This window comes from Podarcis tiliguerta (assembly GCF_965153285.1).
Source record: "Podarcis tiliguerta genome assembly, chromosome: 2".
NCBI classification, from domain to species: domain Eukaryota; kingdom Metazoa; phylum Chordata; class Lepidosauria; order Squamata; family Lacertidae; genus Podarcis; species Podarcis tiliguerta.
The window spans coordinates 119,768,691-119,792,531 of NC_139535.1; the positions used below are offsets into that span (position 1 = coordinate 119,768,691).

Consider the following 23,841-nt stretch of genomic DNA (forward strand, 5'->3'; position numbering starts at 1 on the left):
GATCTGAAAAAAATCCCTATCAAAGGAGCTGCCCGATGCCGCCTCCCCTGAGTTTTAATGGCCATGTGGGCATTGGGAATCCTGCAAAGGGCAGCTGGCTCATCAAGACACCCAAAGCACTACTTGGTCATTTCAGAAGTAACAAGGTGGGTGTGTAGCAAGTTCTGCACCCCACCCCTTAAAATTTCATCCATTTTTTTTATTCTCCCCTGTAATCTTCAAATGAAATTTAATTTATTTTCTCATCTATTTATAAGAATATTTCTAAACTGCCAGCTCATAAAAAATGTGATGGTGGGGTACAATGAAAGCATTGAAGGATCATAAAACTATAAAATATAGAAAAAATGATTACCACAGAATCATAGAATTGTAGAGTTGGGACCACAAGGGTCATCTAGTCCAACCACTGCAATGCTGGACACTTTTGCTCAATGTGGGGCTCAAACCCATGACCCCGAGAATACAGTAAGAGTCTCGGGCACGTGTGTTGAGAGTCCTGCATTGCAGGGGGTTAGACTAGATGACCCTCAGGGTTCCTTCCAACTCTACGATTCCATGTTCTGCAGGCACAAATGTGTTTTCTGAAAACCCTTTGTGAAATGAACATTTTCAGCAGGGAATGAAATACAGTATAGTATCAGAATTGTAGGTACATGTCTCCCTCAGCCTCCTCATAGTTATAAGGAAACAGCAAGAAAGAAGCACTACATTTAGGAGAGTGTACACATGGACCATACCAGGTCACATCTCAACGAGGCATTGCTCCTGAGGAAAAGTGAGTGTGCTTGCCATCTACAATTTTTATAAACCAACATGCTCTTTGTAAAAAATGGAGTATTTATGCCCCTAACTGAAGCATTTGAGGCATGCAAAATATTCAAAACTAAAAAAAACAATGGTGCCGATGTTCCTAGAGTGGAGCAAAGGTGTTATATAAATTTCCCTCTCCCTCCTTGAAGTGTACAGCAAGTGCCAATCAGCACCTGGATTTCCTGACCTGACCTGGAATGGATCAGGCTGATCCAAAGATGCTGAAGCCCATTGCAGTCAAGGAATGCATGGCGCTGGGCCCAAACAGTGCAAAAGAGACCCAGCGGAATCAAACCACAGAGCAGACGGAAAGACTCCTCTCTTTGCTTGGCTTTGAAATGCCAGCTTCTGGGTGCTTTTAACTGTTAGAAAACGCGTTGCTGAATTAAATCAGGATCTTAAAATAAAGTCAATCCATTTCATTTCTCTAGAAATCCTGACCGGTTGCAACCAATGTACACCCATTCCTATTTAAAGCAGGGGATTTCCAGCTCAAAATTTCCACTAAGGCTGAAAGTCTATAGCCACTTACCCAGAAGTCTCAGCAGGACTTCCGAGTGAACATGCACATGATCATACTGAACGTCAGGAAGGAGAACATCAATGGCCGGTGCCCCTGACGCGAAGCGCCTCCGTGCACCTGGATTGTGCAGTGCAAATATACTGCGTAGGAAGTAACGACAGCTCCTTTTCCTGTTATGTGGGTGGCCCTTAAAAGAGCCTTTGGGTTATTTCCAGCTGTGCTGTAGCGACTGGGAAGCAGCTCAAGCCCTCTCCCCACGAATACGACGCGCCAGCTGAATGTCTTTCGGCATAATGGTGACCCTCTTGGCGTGGATGGCACACAGGTTGGTATCTTCGAAGAGACCCACCAGGTAAGCCTCGCTAGCCTCCTGCAAGGCCATGACGGCAGAGCTCTGGAAGCGCAGGTCCGTCTTGAAGTCCTGGGCGATTTCTCTTACCAGGCGCTGAAAAGGCAGTTTGCGGATCAGGAGCTCTGTCGATTTCTGATAGCGGCGGATCTCCCGCAGGGCTACGGTGCCCGGCCGATAGCGATGGGGCTTCTTCACCCCACCCGTGGCCGGGGCGCTTTTCCGGGCAGCCTTAGTGGCCAGCTGCTTGCGAGGGGCTTTTCCTCCGGTGGACTTGCGGGCAGTCTGCTTGGTCCGCGCCATGGCTCTTTCTCAAGCAGCAAGACAGCAGCTCGCTCCTACAGGACGGATGCAACGCGGGGGAGAGGACCTGGGAGCAGAGAATTTATAGGGAAATCCTCCTTCCCTGATTGGCCGAGAACGCGAGCGTAGCGGCTCAGGCGTTTGAATTTCCCGGGCTTGGAAGGGATTGGAGGCCACCTCTGAGCTCTCGGTCCCCTCCCAGACCATCTGCCTGAAAGGTGCTCCAGTTATATCATGGATCCTAAGCACACGACCTATAAAATTACCTTTTGGTCGGGGTGGGGGCGCGCGAATCCCAGCCTATCCTACCTCACAGGGTTGTTGTGAAAGTAAAAAACAACACATATGCGTGTGGAGTGAAACAGTGTTTAGCGGCAATTCCAGCTCCAATAGCGCGTATCTTAAAGTTGCTGCCGTTAAAAAGCTGAAAAAGTTGACGAGCCAGATTTGTGCGACCACAGGGCATCCCAACCCCCACCGTTCCTAGTGTGACAACGGTTTTTGGATCAAAGAGAATTAAATTAGCAGCAGCTTTTGAGATGCGGAGCTGAATAGGCTTCTTTGAACTTAACAGGTAGAGGCAGTTATAGGGCTAAAAAAACCCCTATGCAATGGTTGGTTCAGAATCGTACCCCCTACAGACGAATCCTTTGATTTTACGGGGAGTCAGTAAAAACACCAGGGTTAAAGAGTATTTTTAATACTATGTGTCAGCTCCCGCGTTACACATACGTAATTCTTTCTCAGGCTGCATCGCAGCCAGATTGCCTCGGAGTGAGGTATTGCCTTGGCATGCCAATTCGTTTTCTAATATTTATTTGTTCGAGTACCCCAAGGTGTATTTTAGATATAAAATGGGGACGGGTAACGACTGCATGATCCACGTAGAAGATCATTCCTTAACCAAGAGCTGTTCATCAACGGGCATTATTGATACCCCGAACAGCCAATACTTCTCAACCACGAAAAGTACAACTAAAACAAGGGCTCAGCTTCACCTAACTTGGTGGAATGGGAATTGTTCCCCGCGGATTAATACGATTCAACCTTAAAAGCTAGGAATATTTTTAATCCCGTTCTAAGCACAAGACAACTTGCTTTCCAAATTACCAACAGCCTGGACTCAGCTCTTTTCTGGAAGGTGTGGGTGGCTCTGAAAAGAGCCTTTGGGTTCAGCGCTCAGCGAGGGTTTTTTTTTTCCTTGGGGGGGGGGGCAGCCAAGGTTTACTTCCCTTTGGCCTTGTGGCTCTCGGTCTTCTTGGGCAAGAGGACGGCTTGGATGTTGGGCAGGACGCCGCCCTGGGCGATGGTGACTTTGCCGAGCAGCTTGTTGAGCTCCTCGTCGTTGCGGATGGCCAGCTGCAGGTGGCGGGGGATGATGCGGGTCTTCTTGTTGTCGCGAGCGGCGTTGCCGGCCAGCTCGAGGATCTCGGCCGTCAGGTACTCGAGCACGGCCGCCAAGTAGACGGGCGCGCCGGCGCCCACCCGCTCGGCGTAGTTGCCCTTGCGCAGCAGGCGGTGCACGCGGCCCACGGGGAACTGCAGGCCGGCCCGCGAAGAGCGCGACTTGGCCTTGGCCCTCGCCTTGCCTCCCTGCTTGCCGCGGCCAGACATGCTGTCGTCACCGGCTGTCACGCACCACACGCAGCGCGCACAAGGCAAAAGCAGCACTGAGGGGCGAGGGCCCAGGCGGGGGCCTTTTATGCCTTCCTGGAGCCTGCAAGTACCATTTCTTATTGGCTCATCGGGCGTCCTGCAGCCACAAGCCAATGAGAAAGCACATTTCTCGAGCTGACCAATCACAGAAGTGGAAACGGCACTCTTCCAATAGGAACGGGAAAAATCACAGTCCTATGATTTGCATGTGCGTGCGCAGCGGAGATGATATCAGGAGGCGCGGCAGCCAATAGAAACAGGTCAGCCCAGCAACCTTCATTTGCATAAAGGGCCTTTAAATAGAGGAAGGGCTGACGCCGGCAGCGCCGCATTCCTCTTCGCAGTCCGCCGTGACCAGAGAAAGGTGGTTTCCGAGTGCTGCTTATTTCCTCCAGAGCGAAGACTCGTTTTTTGCCAGAATGCCCGAGCCAGCCAAGTCTGCTCCGGCCCCCAAGAAGGGCTCCAAGAAGGCGGTGACCAAGACGCAGAAGAAGGGCGACAAGAAGCGCCGCAAGAGCCGCAAGGAGAGCTACTCCATCTACGTCTACAAGGTGCTGAAGCAGGTCCACCCCGACACCGGCATCTCCTCCAAAGCGATGGGCATCATGAACTCCTTTGTGAACGACATCTTCGAGCGCATCGCCGGAGAGGCTTCTCGCCTGGCCCATTACAACAAGCGCTCCACCATCACCTCCCGGGAGATCCAGACGGCCGTGCGCCTCTTGCTGCCGGGGGAGCTGGCCAAGCACGCTGTCTCGGAGGGCACCAAGGCTGTCACCAAGTACACCAGCTCCAAGTAAGCAGATCGTGCTGCTTAGCAAAGAACTCAATAACCCAAAGGCTCTTTTAAGAGCCACCCACTTTCTCACAAAAGAGCTTGAGTCATTTTTCATCCTGAGTTCCCATGAATGCTGACATTGCACACCAATTTTTATTAACTACTGTATTAAAACATACGTAGTGGTGCTCTAAAGACACACTTTCCCCATGTAAAGTATTATGTCATACAGTATTTTGTGTTCTGTGATTCTTTCCCATATTGCATGAAACCAAGTTAGGTAGGGCAGCTTAGGGGGGGGGGAACTAGCAGGTTAGAGTGGTGGCATAGCTCAATACACCTTGAGCAGGTGTGCTTCACAAAGCTATGCATAGTATTTTCAAAAACTAAATAGAAGCTTTATACAGTATACTTGAGTTTGTGGTGAATCAAGAATATGCTACGAATGTGCTTTGGATGATGGGAGCATAAACTTTGCTAGAGAATAACTAGGCCTGGCGTTTACAATAGAGACTCCTAATTTCTGGACAAGCTTCTACAACTAATTTTTATGAGTAGCTAAAAGTGACATGTTTTAATTACTGTTCTTCTGTAACAAAATTTCCCAAAGGGTAGTTTTTAGCAATAATGTCTCCTGGTATCTTAGAGCCTCAGAACTATTAGGGTGTTAAGTTTTTGTGTATCACAGCCCCACATCCTTCAAGATGCATAGAATTGTACAGTGGGACTGGTTGTTGAGGGTCATCTGGTCCAACCTTCTGCGATGCAAGAATAAACTAGATCATACATGAAATGCAATCCTAAATTGGGAGGCAAATAAAGGTATATCTGACATTTTGTTATGCAACCTATGACAGGCATTCTCTCTAAGGTCACAATGAGGAGCTACTGAAGGAGTGGATACTAAATTATGAATAAGGTTTGGAAGTTTTAAATTAAAGGGTATTTATTATAGAAGCCCTGATTTGGATGTAGCCTGTAGGTTTTGCTAATGATATGTCTGTATTAAAAGCAAGGATGCAGCAGAACTTTCAAGTTAATCTTCATTGTTCCTATACGTCACCCCTAGTGATGGCATGTAAGGGGGGGCACTTTTATTGGCATTTACTACAACTTTATCCCGCTTTTCTGAGGCTTATAACAGTCCAGTAAGGTAGATTTGGTTTAGGTGGTAAACTACTACTGAAAGGAAAACCTTGCCACGGTAGTCCAGTGAGTTTCAAGTTTGATCAGGGATCTGAATAGGCAACTCCTGGTACCATAACTCATATTTTATTGCACTACACTTTGCTCTCCAAAGTCCATTATATATATATTTGTTTGTGTGGGTTTTTTTGTGTGTGGAGAGAGAGAGAGAGAGAGAGAGAGAGAAGAAATCAAATACTTAAGCACACCAAGTAGGAATCGGGACCAGAATTTTTTTAAAAATATTGGGCTTATCCCCTCCATCCATGTTCCAAAACACGTTTGGATTTAATCTCATTGCAATCAAAGCAGAGAGTTTTCAACACAAATCGCATATGCACCAGTTTCCACTGAAAACATGGTCTTCTCCACAGGATTCCTTCAAGAAAACACACTTTTCTTCCTCAGTAGGTGACAGCACGGCTTACACTAAGGTGTCTTTGGCGTCTCCGTAGTTTATTAATTGTATGCAAGTGTTAAAATAATTTATCACAAATGCACATGGGCGCAGGCTGCTCTCATTCCTAAACTTCATTTACAGTGTCAAAGAAAGAGGACCGACTTTTTCATCGAAGGTATTATCAGTCGTTTTTATTTTGCAACAGTTTCACAATTTGCCCTCTGCTAACAAAGTAGCGCAAATAAGCAGGGGAGGGGCGAACGAGTTCCGTTGGGCAGTTTTGCATCCATTTTTTTCTTGTTTGTCTGCTCTCTCCTGCCTCCTTTGGGCAACCTGAGAGCGTTCACTTCTACGCAGACTCAAGAGCAAACGAACGGCGCCAAATTATTCAGCTTGAAGCGGCGATTTGCGATTGGGCATTTTGAAAATCTCCCGCTGCTCATTTGAGGAGCAGCGCCCTATAGCGAGAGAGGCGTAGTTAGGTAGCACCGCCTTCCCTGGAGCTGCCAGTTTTCATTCTGGTCCGCATACAGAGTATATACTTCAGCCGAGTTCTTTTCTCTCCTGCATAAGCCGGTTCTTTCTCTGTTCGTGCGTCTGCTGCGAAGATGTCGGGTCGAGGTAAAGGGGGGAAGGGGCTCGGGAAAGGGGGCGCCAAGCGCCACCGCAAGGTGCTGCGCGATAACATCCAGGGCATCACGAAGCCTGCGATTCGCCGCTTGGCTCGCCGTGGAGGAGTCAAGCGCATCTCTGGGCTGATCTACGAGGAGACCCGGGGCGTGCTGAAGGTTTTCCTGGAGAATGTCATCCGCGATGCCGTGACTTACACGGAGCACGCCAAGAGGAAGACCGTGACTGCCATGGATGTGGTCTATGCCTTGAAGCGCCAGGGCCGCACTCTGTACGGTTTCGGCGGCTAAATATTCCTGCAGCGAGCAACAAAATATCCAAAGGCCCTTTTAAGGGCCACCTACACATTCATAAAAAGCTGAATTTTCCTCTCAAGAGTAACGTTAACAAGGTAGGGATGGGAGCTTGTGAAAAGGCGGTAGTTTGATTTGCAACTGGTCCGACGTGTATGTACGTAAATCAAGAAAGTCGAGATGTGCGGTGGCCTTTTACAGTTCTGTTCATTTTTAAAAAATACTCCGATGCAACGCCTTGAATCATTTTTTTGTCTCCCGCTTCTGACCGTTTTTTGAGTTAAAAAAGCACCCTATTGGTTCTTCAGTGAAATTTCTAGGGGAGGCAGCCTTTGATCCCGGCCCTAGGCTAACCTCGAAGGGGCTTTTTGCGCAGAACTCTGCTCCTCCCTTCGCTGACACCCACTAGAGAGTAAGGCTCCAAACTGGCTTAGTAGCCGCAGGAGGATTCCGGACGCTTTTCCTTTAGACCTCGGAGAAAAGCGCGGGGGGGGGGAGGGCGGGCAGACAAAAGCCAGGGAACAAAAGCCTGGTCTCCGGGCTGGAAAGCGCTACGCCTCATTTCCCAGCAGCCTTTGTGCCCATCGCTTTGTTCACCTCCTTGTGACCTTGTGCTGTCTGTGGCCAATGAGAACCTGTAGCGTCATGCCGTCGCTTAGAGACGCAAAGCACTCTGGGATAAGTAGTTCCGAGGCGGCCCGCGGGATTCGGATCCGGGCTGCGCCTTCTCCCTCGCTGTGGAAAAAGGGACGATGGCAGCAGCTGGAGTCCTTTCTCTCAGACATACGATTTTTCTGCCCGCGTTTCTTATTTCGGATTTTCCCCACCCACCGGCTTGCCCAAAGCCAAGGGGGGCACTTGCCCCCCACCCCATCCACTCAAAATCAATAGAAGTCTGAGGTCCTGCGCTCTTGTCGGGCTCTTGGGCACGAAGCCAGGAATGGCTGTCCTGCTTGCCTTTCTTCTTTCTCGATTTGCCTCCTCCAGCTCTGGTCGTTGGCCAGGAGGATACTATTCCGGCTTTGCGGCAGCCCTGGCCCCCCCTCTCTCTGTGCTTGCGCTGCGGAGCCTTCTGGGCAGGAGGTGCTAGCCGAGCATGTCAGCAATTATCTTGAGATGCGTCAGTTGAAATGCCTCCCTTCTAAGGGTGGCGCCGCTGAGTGCAAACAGGATCGCAGCCAAGGCAGGGAAAAGGAGAAACAAGAGGGGAGGGGAGCTTGAAGAAGTAAATCTCTCTCCCTCCCCCATAACCAGCAATATCTTGGCAGTAATTAAATAATGGGTTGTATTCAACTAACTTTTATTTCCAGTACACCTGCTTAGGTTCATTAATTCTAATGGGTGTAAAGGTAAAAGGACCCCTGGCTTAAAGCATATCTAAAAACAAAATAAAAACATCAAGCATTAAAAACTTCCCTAAAGAAGTCTGCCTTCAGATGCCTTCTAAAAGTCAGATAGTTGTTTATTGCCTTGACATCTGTTGGGAGGGCGTTCCACAGGGCAGGTGCCACTACCGAGAAGGCCCTCTGCCTGGTTCCCTATAACCTCATTTCTAGTATTGAGTTACCCCATTCAGGACCAAGGAGTCCCACATACCCGCCCGCCCCCTCCAAAAACAGTACTTTTGTCTTGTCAGGATTAACGACGCATGGCAATCCCATGCTGAATGCCTAGTTTTTTTAATTAACTTATTAATTGATTCTTATTCATATATACATAAATACATAGCCATTACAAAGTATCTTTTTGTAATATACTATGATAAGACAGCTACTGAGTCTGAAAAAGAACAAGGTCAGAAAGAGGAAAAGACAATAAAAGGAGAGACCTAAAAAGAAAAGAGAAAGGGAGAGGAAAGTGAAAGTGAAAGAAAGTAAAAACTACAGAAAGAAAAGAGTGTAAAAGGACTTCCAGGTCTCGGTTCTGCATTCTATCTTCTATAAACCAATATTTTTTCAGTATTCAAATCCTGATACTATAAGCTCATTTTCTCTTTCAAACAAAAAAACCACAAGGAATTTCCAATCCTTAACAAATGTCAGTTACGATTTTTTTTTTATGTGCTTTCGAACTGCTAGGTTGGCAGGAGCTGGGACTGAGCAATGGGAGCTCACCCCGTCGCGGGGATTCAAACTGCCGACCTTCTGATTGGCAAGTCCTAGGCTCTGTGGTTTGACCCACAGTGCCACCCGTGTTCCTCGGGTGTAAGCATAATGGAACTTAATAGGACTAACTTCTGAGTAAACATGCATAGGATTGTTCTGTGCAAAAGAATAAAAACATTCTGAAGAAAATGGTTGTATGTTTTAATGTTGGACCAGGAGTCAGCATTGCCAGGCACCTGAGGAGGTTCACTGCCATCTACACTGTCTGGAGCTGTGACTGGATGCCACCATTTGGTGTAGCCTTGTGTGTGTATGCCTCCGCCATGTGTAGAAGGCCACTTAGGTTCCTCCTTTGCCAGAGGAGGAAGAGGAGCCCTTCAGAACCCCTATCCCCCAGACAACAAAGAGGAGCAAGAATAGCATCCCCTGGAGGCAGAGAGCTTTGGCAGCTTCTCACCAGTGATGGCAATGAAGAGAACAGGGACTTCTATGGACAGGGGAGGAACAGCAACCAGGTAGCTGCAGAGCCCTCTCTGTCTGGACTCACTGCTGCACTGGCAGTGGTGAGGAGGGAGCTGCTCTCTGGTGGCCCAGAGCAAGGGAGCTACAGCACTGACTTCTGGTGTTCTCCCCTTCGCTGCCCCACAACAAGTGTCTCTATGCATGGGTGAGTGCACAAGGGGGCCACCATGCAGAACACAATCTTTAGGTCTCTTGCCCACAGCCAGCCCTGAAATGATGCCCCTATGTGGTGCAGTTGGTGTGCCTTAGCATTCCTTCAGGGGGGGTAGAGGAAGGGGAAGTGCCACTTTGAAGCACCTTCTATCAGTGCTTTGAAAACATATATTTAAAATAACACAATAAAGAAAATATAGTGCCCAATTACTTGAAGGTGCCCTTTTAATTGACCAAATGTTTTATGTAAACTGGTTAATCAAAGTGATTGATCAAATGTGCAATCTTACTCTAAGTAACTATTCTGCATGGGTATAAGTGTCTATGCTGCTCAAATATCTCTCCTGCACATTGTCTATACAAAAGCTTGGAATGGCAAACTGCCCATTTGGCCTTAATGGGCAGTGTCACTAGTTGCATGGCACATGCACTGCTCATTGTATCCTCCTTGACAAACCATTTGTCTCCAGGAAAACAGTCTCATTCACAGGCTGACTTTCCCAGGCCCATCTCAAGAACACCATTCATGATTTTCCTTTTGGCATAATAATGATTTTCCTTATAGGTCACATGGCAAGCTTCTACCCTGCTTAGTGAGGATGAAGTTCACCAACCACTACTCAGCACTGGCACTCCTTTTGGGAGATTAGAATTGGGAAACAATTATCTGATACAAATGCCATATAAATTCTTACTGATAATCATATTAACTGGCTAAGGAGGGTGGTAGGGTGGGGCAGGCTTGTGGAACATAATGAAAGAGCCCTGCAGGACCAGGTGCATATAGTTCAGCTCCTGGTTCTCAAATTGGCAAAGCAGATGCCTAGGAAAAATCCACAAGCTGGACTGGAGGGCAACAGCATCTTCTCTCCACTGATGCTCCCCAGCAGCTTCTCACTCAGGTGGTAGTGCCATCATGGCTGAAAGCTTCTCACTCAGGTGGTAGTGCCATCATGGCTGAAAGCCACCGGTAGCCTTACCCTCCATGAATTTGTTTAAACCCTCTTTGAAAGCTATCTAATCTAGTAGCCATCATTACATCTTCTGGCAGCTATAAATATGTACTTGTGAAGAAGTGCTTATTTTGGTCTGTCCTGAATGCTCTACTATTCAGCTTTATGGGAACAAGAACCCTGTATGAGTAGGGCCTTAAGACTTTATATGAGTTTTTTGCCAGGTCCCATGGGGCTGCTTTCCCCCACCAGACTTGCACAGCTCTGTCGAGGTTATTTAGAGTCTGAGAAGGTCCCCTGAAGTATACCAATATCCTTTCAATTTCCCCTCACACTTCTGCCTAGTTTTTGTCCTGGATTTATTTCAAACTTCACTGGAGGCAACATTCCACCCTGTGTTTGTCGCACGCAGCACAGTTGCATTCTGCTGCAGCTTACCTTCTGCCACAAACTGTGCTATTGGTCTTGCTGTCTGCTGTGGTGAAATTATGCGACTCACATAATTTATGCACTTAATTACATAAAGTATGTTGCTGTTACATTATTCTACCCTGTTCATTTCAATGCAAATAGAGGGAAATGTAATCAATTATGTATCATTTGCGGACTGAAAGCAGTAACAACAGCAAATCCCGATGGCATTCGCTGGGTTGATTTCTGTTCAAACATGGGACAAGTAAACAAACATTGGCAAGTCCTGCTCCTTTTTCTGTTGGAAAGCTCTGACATCCCTACTCACACCCCAAAGGACCTGTTGCCTTTAATTCCTCCCCAGCACACATTCCTTATCTGTAAATTCACCAGAACCTGGTAGCTTTAAAACATGGGAGTGGACTGATCTGTTGCAGAATCTCTCTGGTCATCCGACAGAGCCTTAGCAGGGCAGTGGGAAGAGGTGAGGCTCTGCTGCCATCAGGGCCTTACCCACCCTGACCTCAAGCAGGTGTGACCCGGCGCCGGAAACAGCTGCATGTGATGCATTTGAGGAAGCTCATGCTGAGGTGGAAGATGCCTGTGAAGCGAAAAAGCAGGTTGTAGTAGGTGCCAACGGACAGATCCCCTGAGGTGTCCGCATACTTCAGGGCCACCAGCGGTGTGTATAGAGTGTTCGTCTGTGTCCGGAAAGGAGGACGCTCCTTGGCGATGACGTTCACAACAGCCTGAAGGAAGGCAAGGTGGAAAGAGGTTGGTATTTTGATACAGCTGCTTCACATCCCCATCCTAACAACTGCTGCTTTCACGTGTTTGGTCTTCCTTGATTTTGAAGCAGTGATTCTCACAGTGTGTGCAGGAGAGGCCAGTGCTAGACAGCAATAGGCAACTGTTGTTATTTTTTCATGGACTTTTGGGGAGGTGCCTTTCCATTACATAAAAGGAAGAGGAATCCTGGCATATTGAGTCCAGCATTTTGCTCTCGTGGTGGCTAGCTCACAAGCAGTGCATGAGCACAATAACCACCACCCCCTATGATCCCTAGTAGTTGGTAGTCAGAAGGATACTGCCTTTGACACCTCACTGTACCACAGTGAGGCAAGAGCATCAACAGGAGCACTGTCCATGTCAGCCAGAAAATCCCCCAGGCCATGCAAGAATCCAGCAGGTTCCATCAGTCTCAGGGTGGACCATCTTAGTGGTTCCATCACCCTTGCACAGGGGAGCAGGGCAGCCCAAACCTTACCCGGAATTGTGTGGCCACGGCAACTGATTCAAAGCAAGCAGCTCCCCACCCTGCCCCAGCCATCAAGGTCTGCTCTGTGGCAAAGATGAGGTTGAGGGTGTGGCTGATATACTGACGCAGCCTCAGGGTTGTCATGGAAGCCATGATGTCCCAAGCTGACCTGTTTGATTGCAACTCTCTCCCACAAGAAGTTAAACTGGCACCGTCCCTACGGAGTTTCAGATGCTTGGTCAAAACCAGTTTATTTCTGGATGCCTTTGCACCCTGAATGCTTCTTGGATGATTTAAAAAACAAAACTTATTAAAAATATATTTTAAATTATGAGGTTTAAATTTCTGGAAGCTTAATTCATGTTTTAAATCCTGTATGTTCTGTATTTTATCGTAGTATGTCACTTTGAGACTTACATGGCGAAAAGTGAGAAATAAAGTTTAAAAGAAGCAATTAGTAGCCTGAGCTGGATCAAGGCATTTTGCTGCCTGAGGTGAAGAAGAAGATGATGCTCCTCCTAATTCCATGTACAGAAGTCGGGTGGACTGGTGGTTGAATCTTAACTTCAACACTAAGCAGCAGGACAACATCCTCCACTGCATCTGACGGGAACAGGGGAACTGAGTGGGACAGGGAAGGCCATGTGTGGCCTGCACAGCTCTGTCCTCCCAACACCTTGCCATCACTCCCCACCATTCAGCATTTGCCACCTGAGGCAGCTGCCTCACTCTGTCAAATGGTAGAGCCGGCCCTGGGTCTGAGTGTGCATTACAGGACAGAGCAGGTATCAAGACTGAGCCAGCCCAGCCAGCTTTCAGTGGAGGAAGTAGGCAGGAAGAGAGAGGGTTAACTATCAGAAGAGAGGAGCCTAGCTGAGCACCAACCCTTCCCCAACTTCCCCACCCTCAGGAATGCAGGTTGCCAAGGGAACTAGGATCTCCCCAGGTCTCTCAAGGGAAGGGAAAAGGAGAGGAAGAGAAGATTGACTGTCTTTTCAGGAAGAAGTTGGAGGGGATCCAATGAGCCAATGGAGGGAGTCCCACTGGGGGAGGGTGTGTGATAGGAAGCAGAAACTTCAGGGTCAGAAATCCCATTTAAGTTGGAGGAAGGAGAGGGACTCAGCACAAGAGTCATCGCAATTCATGATGGCGGCAGCTGGGTTAATGCCGTCTGGCGTTATCTGTGTACTTGGTCAATAAATCACCATTTCTACTTAACTACGCTCCTTGTGTTGGCTTCCTGACAGCAGGCTAGAGAAGGAGGGACCAATGGATGCCAGTGTGGAACACTGGAAGAGGCCAGTTCCTGCTTTGTCTTATGCAAACAACTCAGTCCGGTGAGGTGAAATCTGTCAGGGAAGCTGTAGAAGAACTACTGGCTTTAAAGCTTTCCTACGTCACTCATGAGGGTGACCCCTACCTTAGCCACATACTCAGGGGTCTGGCCCATGGTGGTGAATATCTCATGGGAGGCCGGAAGATAGACCTCCTTGAAGTACCGCACGGTGGCAGCATCGGCTCCCGGGAACTCAGAGCGGGCCACTTCCTCCATCAGTTTCATCTCAAATTCTGTGTTGACTGGACCGGGCTCTACCATGGAGATGCTGTGTAGAAGAGGGATTGAAAGAGAGCAAGAGAGAGAAAATGAGGCAGCATTTGGGCTTGGGATCTTCCCATCAGATGCCTAAAGTTGGAAGGAAATGGCCAGGGCCCCTGTGCCCTTCCCTGCTTAATTGCCCCAGGGAAGTTTCCTTGAATTAATGTTCATTTTATATATATAAAGGCCTCCTTGAATGGGAATTAGCTCTGCCATTGAGATCAACATGAGATCCATTATTTATATATACAGTGGTACCTTGGTTTTCAAACATAATCCGTTCTGGAAGTCCGTTCCAAAACCAAAGCGTTCCAAAACCAAGGCGCACTTTCCCATAGAAAGTAATGCAAAATGGACTAATCCATTCCAGACTTTTAAAACCAACCCCTAAAACAGCAAGTTAACATGAATTTTACTATCTATGTAAGGACTCTATATGGGCTCTTGGATACCCCATAAGGGAAAAGGGCAATTTTTGTTTACAGCATAACGAGACCATTGATCCATAAAATGAAAGCAATAAACAATGTACTGCAGTCACACAATCAATCAGTAGCTGAACTGGGTTCCACACAGTCACACACAAAAAGAGCCACAAAAACAAAAGTGCAAAATAGCAAAAACAGACAGACCTAAGCGTAAGACTCAACAGGATGGACTAGATGGGCCATTGGCTTGATCCAGGAGGTGTCATCTTTGTTTTAAACGGTGATTTAATATGGTGTGTGAACTGGGCCCATCTCTGTTTCTATCTGAGTGTACCTTTCCCTGATGTTTCGGGGAAGGACGTTGCTTGTGCAAATCCCTTCCAGTTTCACTAAATTGGGTAGAAGAATTTAAGCTCTTTGAGATCTGCCCCCATGTCGCTCACTCAACTCACAAAATGTTGAATTTAAGGAGTTGCACAGCTAGGCTTTCACAGAAACCTTCCATGGCAAACTTGGAGGCAGCATACACATCATTGAAGGGGACACCTGGTTGGAAAGCAGAAGGGATTTGAGGTGAGCATACCATCATAGCACACTGCTCCACAGGTTGCTACATTCTTGATAAAACAGAAATGGTAAGGCCAGAGCCAGCTATACAAATTTTGCCCTAGCCTTCAACTTGACCAGCCCACCTCCTTACTCGCCCCACGAAGAGGAAGATGAGCAGCTGTGGTGGAGATGGCTGGCAGTGGTGGTGGAGGGACTGGGGACTATGGGGAGAAACTCTTTCTCACTGTTATGGTTGTCATCCTGTTGCAGCCACTGCAGCTTCTTGCCTTCCTCTTCCTGGGGATTGCAAGGAGGAAGACTTTTCTCTTCCAATAAGTGGACTCTGGCTGGAATGTATGGATTCACTAAGTGTGTGCACAGCCATGACACACCTCCCTCCTTGCTCTTTGGCACCCCTTCCACCTGTCACCTGAGGCATGTGCTCCTCCTGTCCCCCACCTCTTCCTGCATTCAATCCAGGCCTAAGTAACACAGAGGAACAGCTTAACTGGGACGGTACTTAGGGGCTTGAGGAATATTAATGGTTGTGACACTTGGATGTGTTGCACCAAGGAATAAATACAAACTAACAATCAAAGCAGGATTGCATATTATATTGGGAAATGTGTGCATGTACCCTAGAATCCACATCTGCCAGAACAAAGCAATTTCCAGAACTGAAGATTAGAGCTTTGTGACATGCTTAAAAAAAAAAAAAGTCAGATCCTTAATGCTGAAAGTTTGTCACAGATAGGCATAGATCCAGGAAAATGAGACCCAACATTTCATCTGAGAAAAAGTTCAGATTTCTTTTCTAAATTTTTGAGGTAGAACTTGGTGTTCCAAAACTCATTCCAACTCATTCCTATCTCAAATGAAAGATCTTGCATGCTCCCTATCACTTGTGGGAGTTTCACTCCTGCTGACAGAGAACTGATCTGTGGGGCCATGAGGTCTCTTTGGCTACAGAGGTACAGAGCTAAGCCAAGGCTTTGAGGTTGTATCAGTTTGGATATCTTTGCTCTGCTTCCTCCTGCCCTCCCTATTCCGTTCATACCTTGCAATCCCATGACGCTGCTGATAACTACAATGTGTCCTCTCTGTCTTTGCTTCATTTCAGGGAGAACAGCTTTGATCATGCGGATGGCACCAAAGAAGTTGGTCTCAAAGATGCGCTTCATGTCATCGATGGAAATGGACTCTACAGGCCCAACGAGCCCCACACCGGCATTGTTCACTGGGGAACATAAATTATGATATTAAGAAATATCTATGTTCCATTAATCTCCTGCCAGCATAGCTTCCCATCCTGCCAGAGCCTTGTCTGGACAGGAATGGAAGTCCCCACTTTATTTCCACCCCTGGTTTCATCATGCCTCTCCATATTCTCCTCCTAACAGGAGCTCTTCCCCTGCCCCCCTGCAGTGCTCAATCAATGGCTGTCATTTCTTCCTGAGGATTAGCCCAACATTACGTCTTCCAGCTGTTTTGGATTACAACTTCCACGAGTCCCTGCCAGCATGGCCAGCAGTCAGAGATAATGACAAGTGCCATTTAACAATATGTGTGTGGGGGGGGGAGCACCAGGTTAGGGAAGGGATGTTAGAGATCGATGTGTGAGTGCTCTACCTCTGCTGTGGACACTTTGTTAGGCCTGAGGACAGGGGATAGAGCCTGGGACAATTAGTATCCCAAGCATGTTTTTGGTATACAAAATGGCCTCTCCCCATGGGAAACATTGTGGTTGCTAGGCAACCACAGCATCTCATCATCACAGCTGTACCTAGCAACACCAAATACAATGCACCCCACTCTTCTTAGACATGACAAAAGGGACTGGGCCATGACGGATGACAGAGGGCCCATTTTGGACAGTGAGATAGTGTGTGAATTTGCTGCTGATATATCACAGCCCGGTAGGAGCCTCTCAGACTTCCTTTGCAGCTTTTCTACCTGTAGTGTAGAGGAGGGGGATGTCATTGAGAGCAATGACACCATTTGCCACAGCACCAGGATAATAGATAGACCCTTCTTATTCTGGCAGTGGAATGCAGTGATAACAGGGCTCTCAGGTTTTACCATTGTTTGTGACAGATTCGCACAGAGGAAGTCCTGCACTGTGGCTGTCAGCCTATTTTAGTACATTCTCATAAACTAGGTGCCACATTATGCCATGTGCTGTGTGTGTGTGTGCGTGCGCATGCCTGCCTGTTTATCTAATAAATAAAACAGCTCCCTGGATTTTGACTCTCCTTGGGAGCAAGGCTATGGGCACCATTATCTACTCACTGTTTTACCTCACTTGAAAGTAGTTTCTGTGCTTGTGAAACATACACATTTAAGGATCTGAGAAAGGTCCTGAGCACATTGAACTGAAAACACAAACCAACATGTAAAAATGGGAAACAGAAACAAAAAAACAATAAGCTATTTTAGTAGGAAGGGACGCGGGTGGCGCTGTGGGTAAAACTTCAGTGTCTAGGACTTGCCGATCTATGGTCGGCGGGTTGAATCCCTGCGGCGGGGTGAGCTCCCATCTTTCGGTCCCAGCCCCGCCGCGGGGATTCAACCCGCCGACCATACGATCGGCCCACCTAGCAGTTCGAAAGCACGTCAAAGTGCAAGTAGATAAATAGCTACCACTTTCTAGCGGGAAGGTAAACAGCGTTTCCGTGTGCTGCGCTGGTGCTGGCTCGCCAGAGCAGCTTCGTCACGCTGGCCACGTGACCTGAAAGTGTCTCCGGACAGCGCTGGCCCCCGGCCTCTTAAGTGAGATGGGCGCACAACCCTAGAGTCGGACACCACTGTCCCGTACGGGCAGGGGTACCTTTACCTTTACCTTATTTTAGTAGGATAGTGGATTGAGCACCCTGATCTACAAACTAGATCAACTGCAGTTAATTTACACTTTTATTGCTTAGTTGGAATGTGTCCCTGAGCTGTGATAGTATAGTTTGCTCCCTGGGTGAAGGATGGCGCTGTGTGTGCATGTGGCTTTGGTTTCCATGTGTCTTGAATGCAGCCTAAGGTACAAAGATAAGGATCGTGTTCCTTGCTCTGCCCATTTTTTGCCTCCAGCTCCACCCACCACATTCACACGCCCCTCAGAAGGTTCTCTCCAAGGGAATGTGGCCCCCAGGCTGAAGAAGCTCCCCCAGCCCCTGCTCTAGAGTTACCAAGAGGGAGAACCAATGACGGGGGCGGGGCATGCGCAGAAAGGAGCAAGCTGGATTCTCAGCGGTTGGTGGGAGGGGGGGGGCACCAAGGGCAGGGAACATATTTAGCCTCCTCCCCGCAGCATGCCCCTTTGCTTTCTTCCTTGTAAGTGTGTGGCAGACAATCTCCCCCGTGAGGATGAAAGCGGCAGAGAAGGCAACTTCGGCCTGCCATAGGGGCTTCTCCCGACTCTCTCTTGGGCAGAGAAAATGCCTGCCCTTCAAGAGCTGAATAAAACCTGCCTATGAAACCTGCATGAGTAATGAAGCTTCAAGAGAGAAGATGTGGTGGGGCATGCACTTAATAGAGCAGGAAGCACCCTCTGCTGAATTCCCTTTAGCACCTCCCTTTCCTCACCACAGCGGGCTCATTTTCCTTTGCTTTTTGCCTAAGAGCACCCGGCGCCGCTCGCTCTCCCCTGCCTGGATTTTCTCCTGAGCTGTGAGGCGAAATGCTTCCACAGCGCTGTTTTGGTGAGCGACCAACAATCCCCTTTCCCCTTAAAAGTCTCCCCGCCCCCAAAACGGAACCCCCACCTCTAAAAGAAGCTCAACAACTTTGACCTGAACCCCTAAAAAGGGGGGTAGATCACTGCCAGATTTTAATTCTGAAAGTCCCTCAGGAGTTGGCCACCCCTGCCATAGGATAAAGGAGTTTCCTCCTGGCTGCACCTTACCCAGAACATCCAGCCGCTTCTCAGGAAGGCTGTTGATGCACTCAGCCACAGACTCATCGTTGCAGACATCAAGGCGCTGGATGCTGAGGGTCTTGTTGAGTGTGTCCCCAGCAGCTGCCTCCAGCTTGTCCTTCTTGCGCAGGTCGCGCATGGTGGCAATGACTGGAAGGGAGACAGCGCACAGGAGCATAGCCAAATGTTCTGTGGTGCTGAGATGCATTCAGAGTAGATTGGAGGGGCATCATGCCCATGAAAAACTGCCAAAGTGTGCATAGTAATATACATCTAACCCCACAGGTTCAAATTAGTATTTTCAAGTGTGTGTGTGTATCCAAGAGCTTTGCACTCATTGGACAGAACACTGAAAACCAGCAGCAAGTTTGCTTTTTACTGAGCAATCGTGTGGAAAAAAGCCTGTATGCATTTAATCAGATCCCTACAAGGACTAGAGACTTGAATGCATTTTAATGAAAACTGAACATCTTGAGAAGAGTGGGTCAGGAACCCTGAAGCTTCTCCGGTTCAGAAAGAACTCAGAGAGGGGGAGGGGGGTCTAGTAGCTCATAGACATGCTCCCCCCCCCCCCGCCTCCTCAAAGTCAGTTTGCTGTTACATAGCCTGACACCTGTGTGGCCCAGGGAGCCAATTGGCCGGCTTAGAGGTAGGGAATGTGAGCTTTTTTGCTAGGGGTCAGGAGGGCAATTGAGGATTCATGCATTGTAAGCCGCTTTGGGGTCATGATGCTAAATCCCTCTGTCGTTAATCCCCTCTGTGGAGGGAAGGGGGGGGAGAGGAATACTTTGTTGCCAAGACTACTAGCAACATGTTTGTGCACTTATGTTTTTCTATGCTTATGCTTGGGTTTTATACATGTGGTTTTGTGTGTGCCTCTCTTTGAGAAATAATGATGAGGACAATGAATATCAACCACAAAACACACAGACACACCATGGACAGGGAGTTATGTAACAAGAGCACTTAGCATATATAAAGGGCAGAGAACCCTCCAGAACCACCCAAAGCTCTTGGGTGTCGAATAGCTCCTGGAGAGCCCACAGGCCCCCAAACCCGGGTCTAAATATGCTGCAGCACACAGCTGTATAACACTTAGCATTTAGATAACACATCCAGGGGGCATGCATCTACCCAGTTACAGTAATCCTTACATCAGACTTGCAAGGTAGGTTAGTGTTATTACCCACCACCCAAAGTTTGGCAGTTTGGTGGTCAAAGACCTACTGGGCATTGCCCTCGGCTACGACCCCTTTGGGGAGGGGATCTAGCCCACGGACAGAGCAATGCTTTGGACTCAGAAGTTCTCCATTTCAGTCCCTGGCATCTCTAGTTTTTGTTTTGTTATTAAAGGACCAGGTAAACAGGTGTGAAGGATGCAAAATGTCTCCCTGTCACTCTGGAATCTGCTGCCAGTAAGAGCAGAGAGAATACTGTGTTAGATGAACAAATAGCCTGACCTGGTGTGAGGCCTGATCCTGTTCCACATTGCAGATGAGGCAAGGGAGGGTTGTTTGCTTAAGTTCATGTGGAAGGAAGCTGCAAGGCTGACACCCTGATTCATAGCTTTGCTTTATGCTGGCAGGTGAGGATTCTTTGTGCTCTCTCTCATTCTGGCCTCAAATGGCAAAGGGCTAAAGCTTCTTGTTTGGTTTCAAGCAGCATCCTGCATAGCAGAGGCCTACGGTGCTCAATTCAGGTGGATTGGTTTTATTTTTTTTAAAAAAATCAAGTTTCTAGACCCCACAATTGTAGACAAACAGCTTTAAATGTTGTAATCAGGCTATCCAGATGAAGCTTTCTTAATCTACCTTGCCCACCTTCCTCTTTCCTTTTCAAAGACTGCAATCACCTGCCCCAGCAATCTGTCTCCTACTAATATCCTTTAAAATCCTACTCTTCTCCCTCCTGTATTCCAATAGCTAAGAGAGACTGGGGTGAGGGGAGCTAATATCCTCCACACATGTAATTTAATACAATAGAGCATTTCTCTGTTGTCACAGAATGTAAGGGGGGAAAGGGAATTAGCAAAGAACTCTAGACTCTTTTGGTAATGGTATTTGTGATTGTATTTGCAATCGGAAGTGTGAGTGTTTCATAAGGTTTTTCAGTCTGGGGAGCAAGAGCCACAGTGTGTTTATATACCTGCAGTGTGATTGCAGGCTATGTTGACTCACTGTGACTACATGTGATACTTTTCTTGTTTTGCATGATGTATGAGGTGACTGTCACCAGTTTAGATGGCCTTAATAAAGGCTTGTTCAAACTCACGGGGAGGCGGGAATAGGTCTGTCTATTGCCCATGATATCAAAATGGAACCTACATGTATAGGAGCAGTGGACTTTAGAATATAGATTTGGGGGGATGGACAAGAAGAGGATGATCATTCCTGCCCAGCCCCTTTTATTGAGCTTCCAGAAACACCAGACTGGCTGCTTCTATAAACAGTATGCTGGACTAGATGAATGTTTTAGCCTGATCTAGCAAGTCTGTCCTTGTGACATTTCTGCCAGTGGGACATGTCTATTTTTTTGTAGATGCACAAATGTGGTGCATGCAGTGTGTGTGTGTGTGTGTGTGAGTGTGTGAGTGAGAGAAGCCATGTGGTTTTGGAAAGCTGTGCATACTGGGCAAACAATGTTTGTGTCTGCTGTTGAACACACACGTGTTTGCGTTGCTGCACATATCTGGTGTTTGTGCACATACAAATGTATGTCAGTCCGCCGTGCCTTACCTAACAGATCACTCTCTACCTAATGCCCTTTGGACTCAGCACCTTCCTGAACTAGTTACTTAACTCTGGACTGTGTGAGCAGCACGAGGCTTCTCATTAGGATTCTGCCTCCCATGGCAAGCAAAGAGCAAAGTAGGTGGGACTGGAATGGCGAAGGGTGGGGGGCAGAGAAGAGCTGGGCTTTGGTAACATTCTTACCCCCATGTCATGTGTAGTTTGTTATGCAAGTGGCCTTTGGACAGTGTCTGGGTCCAGCCAAACTGCTGGGCAAAGAGGAATGGCTTGTTTCTGCTTAGCCTGTGGAAAATAGGGCAGCAGTGGGTTGGGGGAGATTTGGAGGTGGGAAGTGGGCAAAGGCGTTGGTGGCTGGAAGTGTAGCTGCTGGGGGGGGGGGAATCCAGAGAATATAGCAAAGTTCCTGCAATACCGAAGGGACGTCCGATTGGGTGGGCAGCACAGGCAGGCACATTCCCGGGGCGTGAAGATGCCAGGGTGGGTGTGACGGCATGCTCTAGCTGCCAGACCATAACAGAGCCCTGAGAATAATGGCTGGCTCAAGGGAGAAAACCAGAGCATGCTGCATTCTTTTAACTCTCTGATTATCACCCTCCCTGGTTCCACAGTCCTTTCCTGCAAGTTGCAGGGCTGAACAGTGCAGAGCTTTGCGGGTACCCCATTTCCTCCGTGTGGGTTTGCTCCTCTGCAAGAGGTCCCACACCAGAGTTTCAGAATTCCAAAAAGAGCACACAATCCTCCCCCGAGCAAGTTCCACGCCAACCCCCTTAGCGGATGCCCCAGTCTCACCGTGAAATCGCTTGCTTGGGTCCTGCGCCAGTTGCACAGCCATGCGCAGCCCGATGCCCGAGGAGCAGCCGGTGATAAGCACAGTGCGCGGAGCCGCCTTGGCCATGGCTGAGCTGCAGTGAGTGGTGCCCGAAGGGATCAGGGTTGAGAGAGTGACAGAGCTCCTCCAGCATGTGACCCAGGGATCAGCTGGAGGCTTGAGCTGGTGACAGGGCTGGGCTGGGCGGGGGAAGCTCTGAGCTCCTTCAGGGCAGATGGCCACCCCTCAAAAACCTGTGACTGCATTTCCCAGGGCTGCATCAGCTGCGCCTATGGAGTTTTCACCGACAAGCCCAGCATTTTGCCCTGTTATGTACTCTGGTGGGTCATGACAAACACAGCCAGGCCTGGTGGATGAATCTTAGGCACCTTAGGAAAACATAAAAACTAGAAACCCTATATGTACAGGCAGGCATGTTAGTGCACACCCAACATGAATGTGTATTTATAATTGGGTAGTTAAACAATAATCAGAATGAAGACTGATACGGTTAACATGCGACTAAACGAGTGCTCTATTAGCCAGGAAGTCCCGAGTTTAGTTGGGCAACCAATGATCTCTCAGTCTTTTGCCCTCCAACTGAAATATGGAGGGTAATAATTCAGATTTGCCTTACGGAGTCGTTGATGAGATAATATGTGTAAAGCCTTTAGAATACTCAGAAGACAACAGTTGTGATTTACATCTATACAGTTGTTTTTAAAGAGATGCTTTTCTTCAGTTTCCTTCAGTTTTCCAGTCCATGCTACAAATGACATGGGGGAATTCAGTAACATGTTACCAATTTTAAAGCAAAACCAGGGGAATGGTACTAATTACACCAGGTGAATTAACGCAGAAAACAAGGGTGTGTAATGCAAGTCTGGGAGGGACAGGAATGTGAAGCGGTGCTTTATGTCACATGCTTGTATAATATAGGGGTCTAGATCCATTTCTTCCCCTTCTATTTGCCAGGAGGTCATGGCCATCATCTCCTGGCAAATAGAAGGGGAAGAAATGGAGGCAGTGAGAGATTTTACTTTCTTGGGCTCCATGATCACTGCAGATGCTGACAGCAGTTACGAAATTAAAGGACGCCTGCTTCTTGGGAGAACAGCAATGACAAACCTAGACAGCATCTTAAAAAGCAGAGATATCACCTTGCCGACAAAGGTCCGTATACTTAAAGCTATGGTTTTCCCAGTAGTGATGTACGGAAGCGAGAGCTGGACCATAAAGAAGGCTGATCGCTAAAGAATTGATACTTTTGAATTATGGTGCTGGAGGAGACTCTTGAGAGTCCAATGGACTGCAAGAAGATCAAACCTCTCCATTCTGAAGGAAATCAGCCCTGTGTGCTCCCTCAAAGGACAGATTGTGTAGCTGAAGCTCCAATACTTTGGCCACCTCATGAGAAGAGAAGTCTCCCTGGAAAAGACCCTGATGTTGGGAAAGATGGAGGGTACAGGGAGA

The 23,841-nt window shown here is 47.9% G+C and overlaps 5 protein-coding genes across 5 annotated transcripts; 2 read left to right on the forward strand and 3 right to left on the reverse strand.

Annotated features, from left to right (window-relative positions):
• Nucleotides 1-888: 888 nt before the first annotated feature.
• LOC310671914 (histone H3.2) lies at nt 889-1,988 on the reverse strand (the record flags this gene model as incomplete). Its single annotated transcript, XM_083428368.1, has 1 exon — nt 889-1,988. One exon carries the CDS (start codon nt 1,986-1,988, stop codon nt 1,578-1,580), a length of 411 nt encoding a protein of 136 aa, XP_083284494.1. The 3' UTR covers nt 889-1,577.
• A 1,208-nt stretch (nt 1,989-3,196) lies between these two features.
• On the reverse strand, nt 3,197-3,602 carry LOC310671917 (histone H2A type 2-C-like; the record flags this gene model as incomplete). The annotated part of the gene is made up of 1 exon (XM_083428374.1): nt 3,197-3,602. The coding sequence occupies one exon, from the start codon at nt 3,600-3,602 to the stop codon at nt 3,213-3,215; it is 390 nt and encodes a 129-aa protein (XP_083284500.1). The 3' UTR covers nt 3,197-3,212.
• A 53-nt stretch (nt 3,603-3,655) lies between these two features.
• On the forward strand, nt 3,656-4,831 carry LOC310671919 (histone H2B 5). The gene has a single exon (XM_083428377.1). It carries the CDS (start codon nt 4,064-4,066, stop codon nt 4,442-4,444), a length of 381 nt encoding a protein of 126 aa, XP_083284503.1. The 5' UTR covers nt 3,656-4,063; the 3' UTR covers nt 4,445-4,831.
• Nucleotides 4,832-5,838: 1,007 nt separating this feature from the next.
• Nucleotides 5,839-7,004, forward strand: LOC310671920 (histone H4). Its single transcript, XM_083428378.1, has one exon. It carries the CDS (start codon nt 6,616-6,618, stop codon nt 6,925-6,927), a length of 312 nt encoding a protein of 103 aa, XP_083284504.1. The 5' UTR covers nt 5,839-6,615; the 3' UTR covers nt 6,928-7,004.
• Nucleotides 7,005-11,299: 4,295 nt separating this feature from the next.
• RDH8 (retinol dehydrogenase 8) lies at nt 11,300-22,551 on the reverse strand. Its single transcript, XM_083428323.1, has 6 exons — nt 22,350-22,551; nt 18,799-18,960; nt 15,964-16,143; nt 14,810-14,903; nt 13,753-13,936; nt 11,300-11,823 (listed from the first exon to the last, which is right to left on the reverse strand). Exons 1-6 carry the CDS (start codon nt 22,453-22,455, stop codon nt 11,599-11,601), a joined length of 951 nt encoding a protein of 316 aa, XP_083284449.1. The 5' UTR covers nt 22,456-22,551; the 3' UTR covers nt 11,300-11,598.
• Nucleotides 22,552-23,841: the final 1,290 nt, after the last annotated feature.

Excerpts from the sequence above, each read along its gene's own strand:
- LOC310671919 (XM_083428377.1), top strand. The coding sequence starts at position 4,064 with ATGCCCGAGCCAGCCAAGTCTGCTCCGGCCCCCAAGAAGGGCTCCAAG.
- LOC310671920 (XM_083428378.1), top strand. The coding sequence starts at position 6,616 with ATGTCGGGTCGAGGTAAAGGGGGGAAGGGGCTCGGGAAAGGGGGCGCC.
- RDH8 (XM_083428323.1), bottom strand. The coding sequence starts at position 22,455 with ATGGCCAAGGCGGCTCCGCGCACTGTGCTTATCACCGGCTGCTCCTCG. Across the intron at positions 16,144-18,798 it reads GAAGCGGCTGGATGTTCTGG|TGAACAATGCCGGTGTGGGG; the intron begins GTAAGGTGCAGC and ends TATGTTCCCCAG. Across the intron at positions 13,937-14,809 it reads CTCCTTAAATTCAACATTTT|CATCTCCATGGTAGAGCCCG; the intron begins GTGAGTTGAGTG and ends TCTTCTACACAG.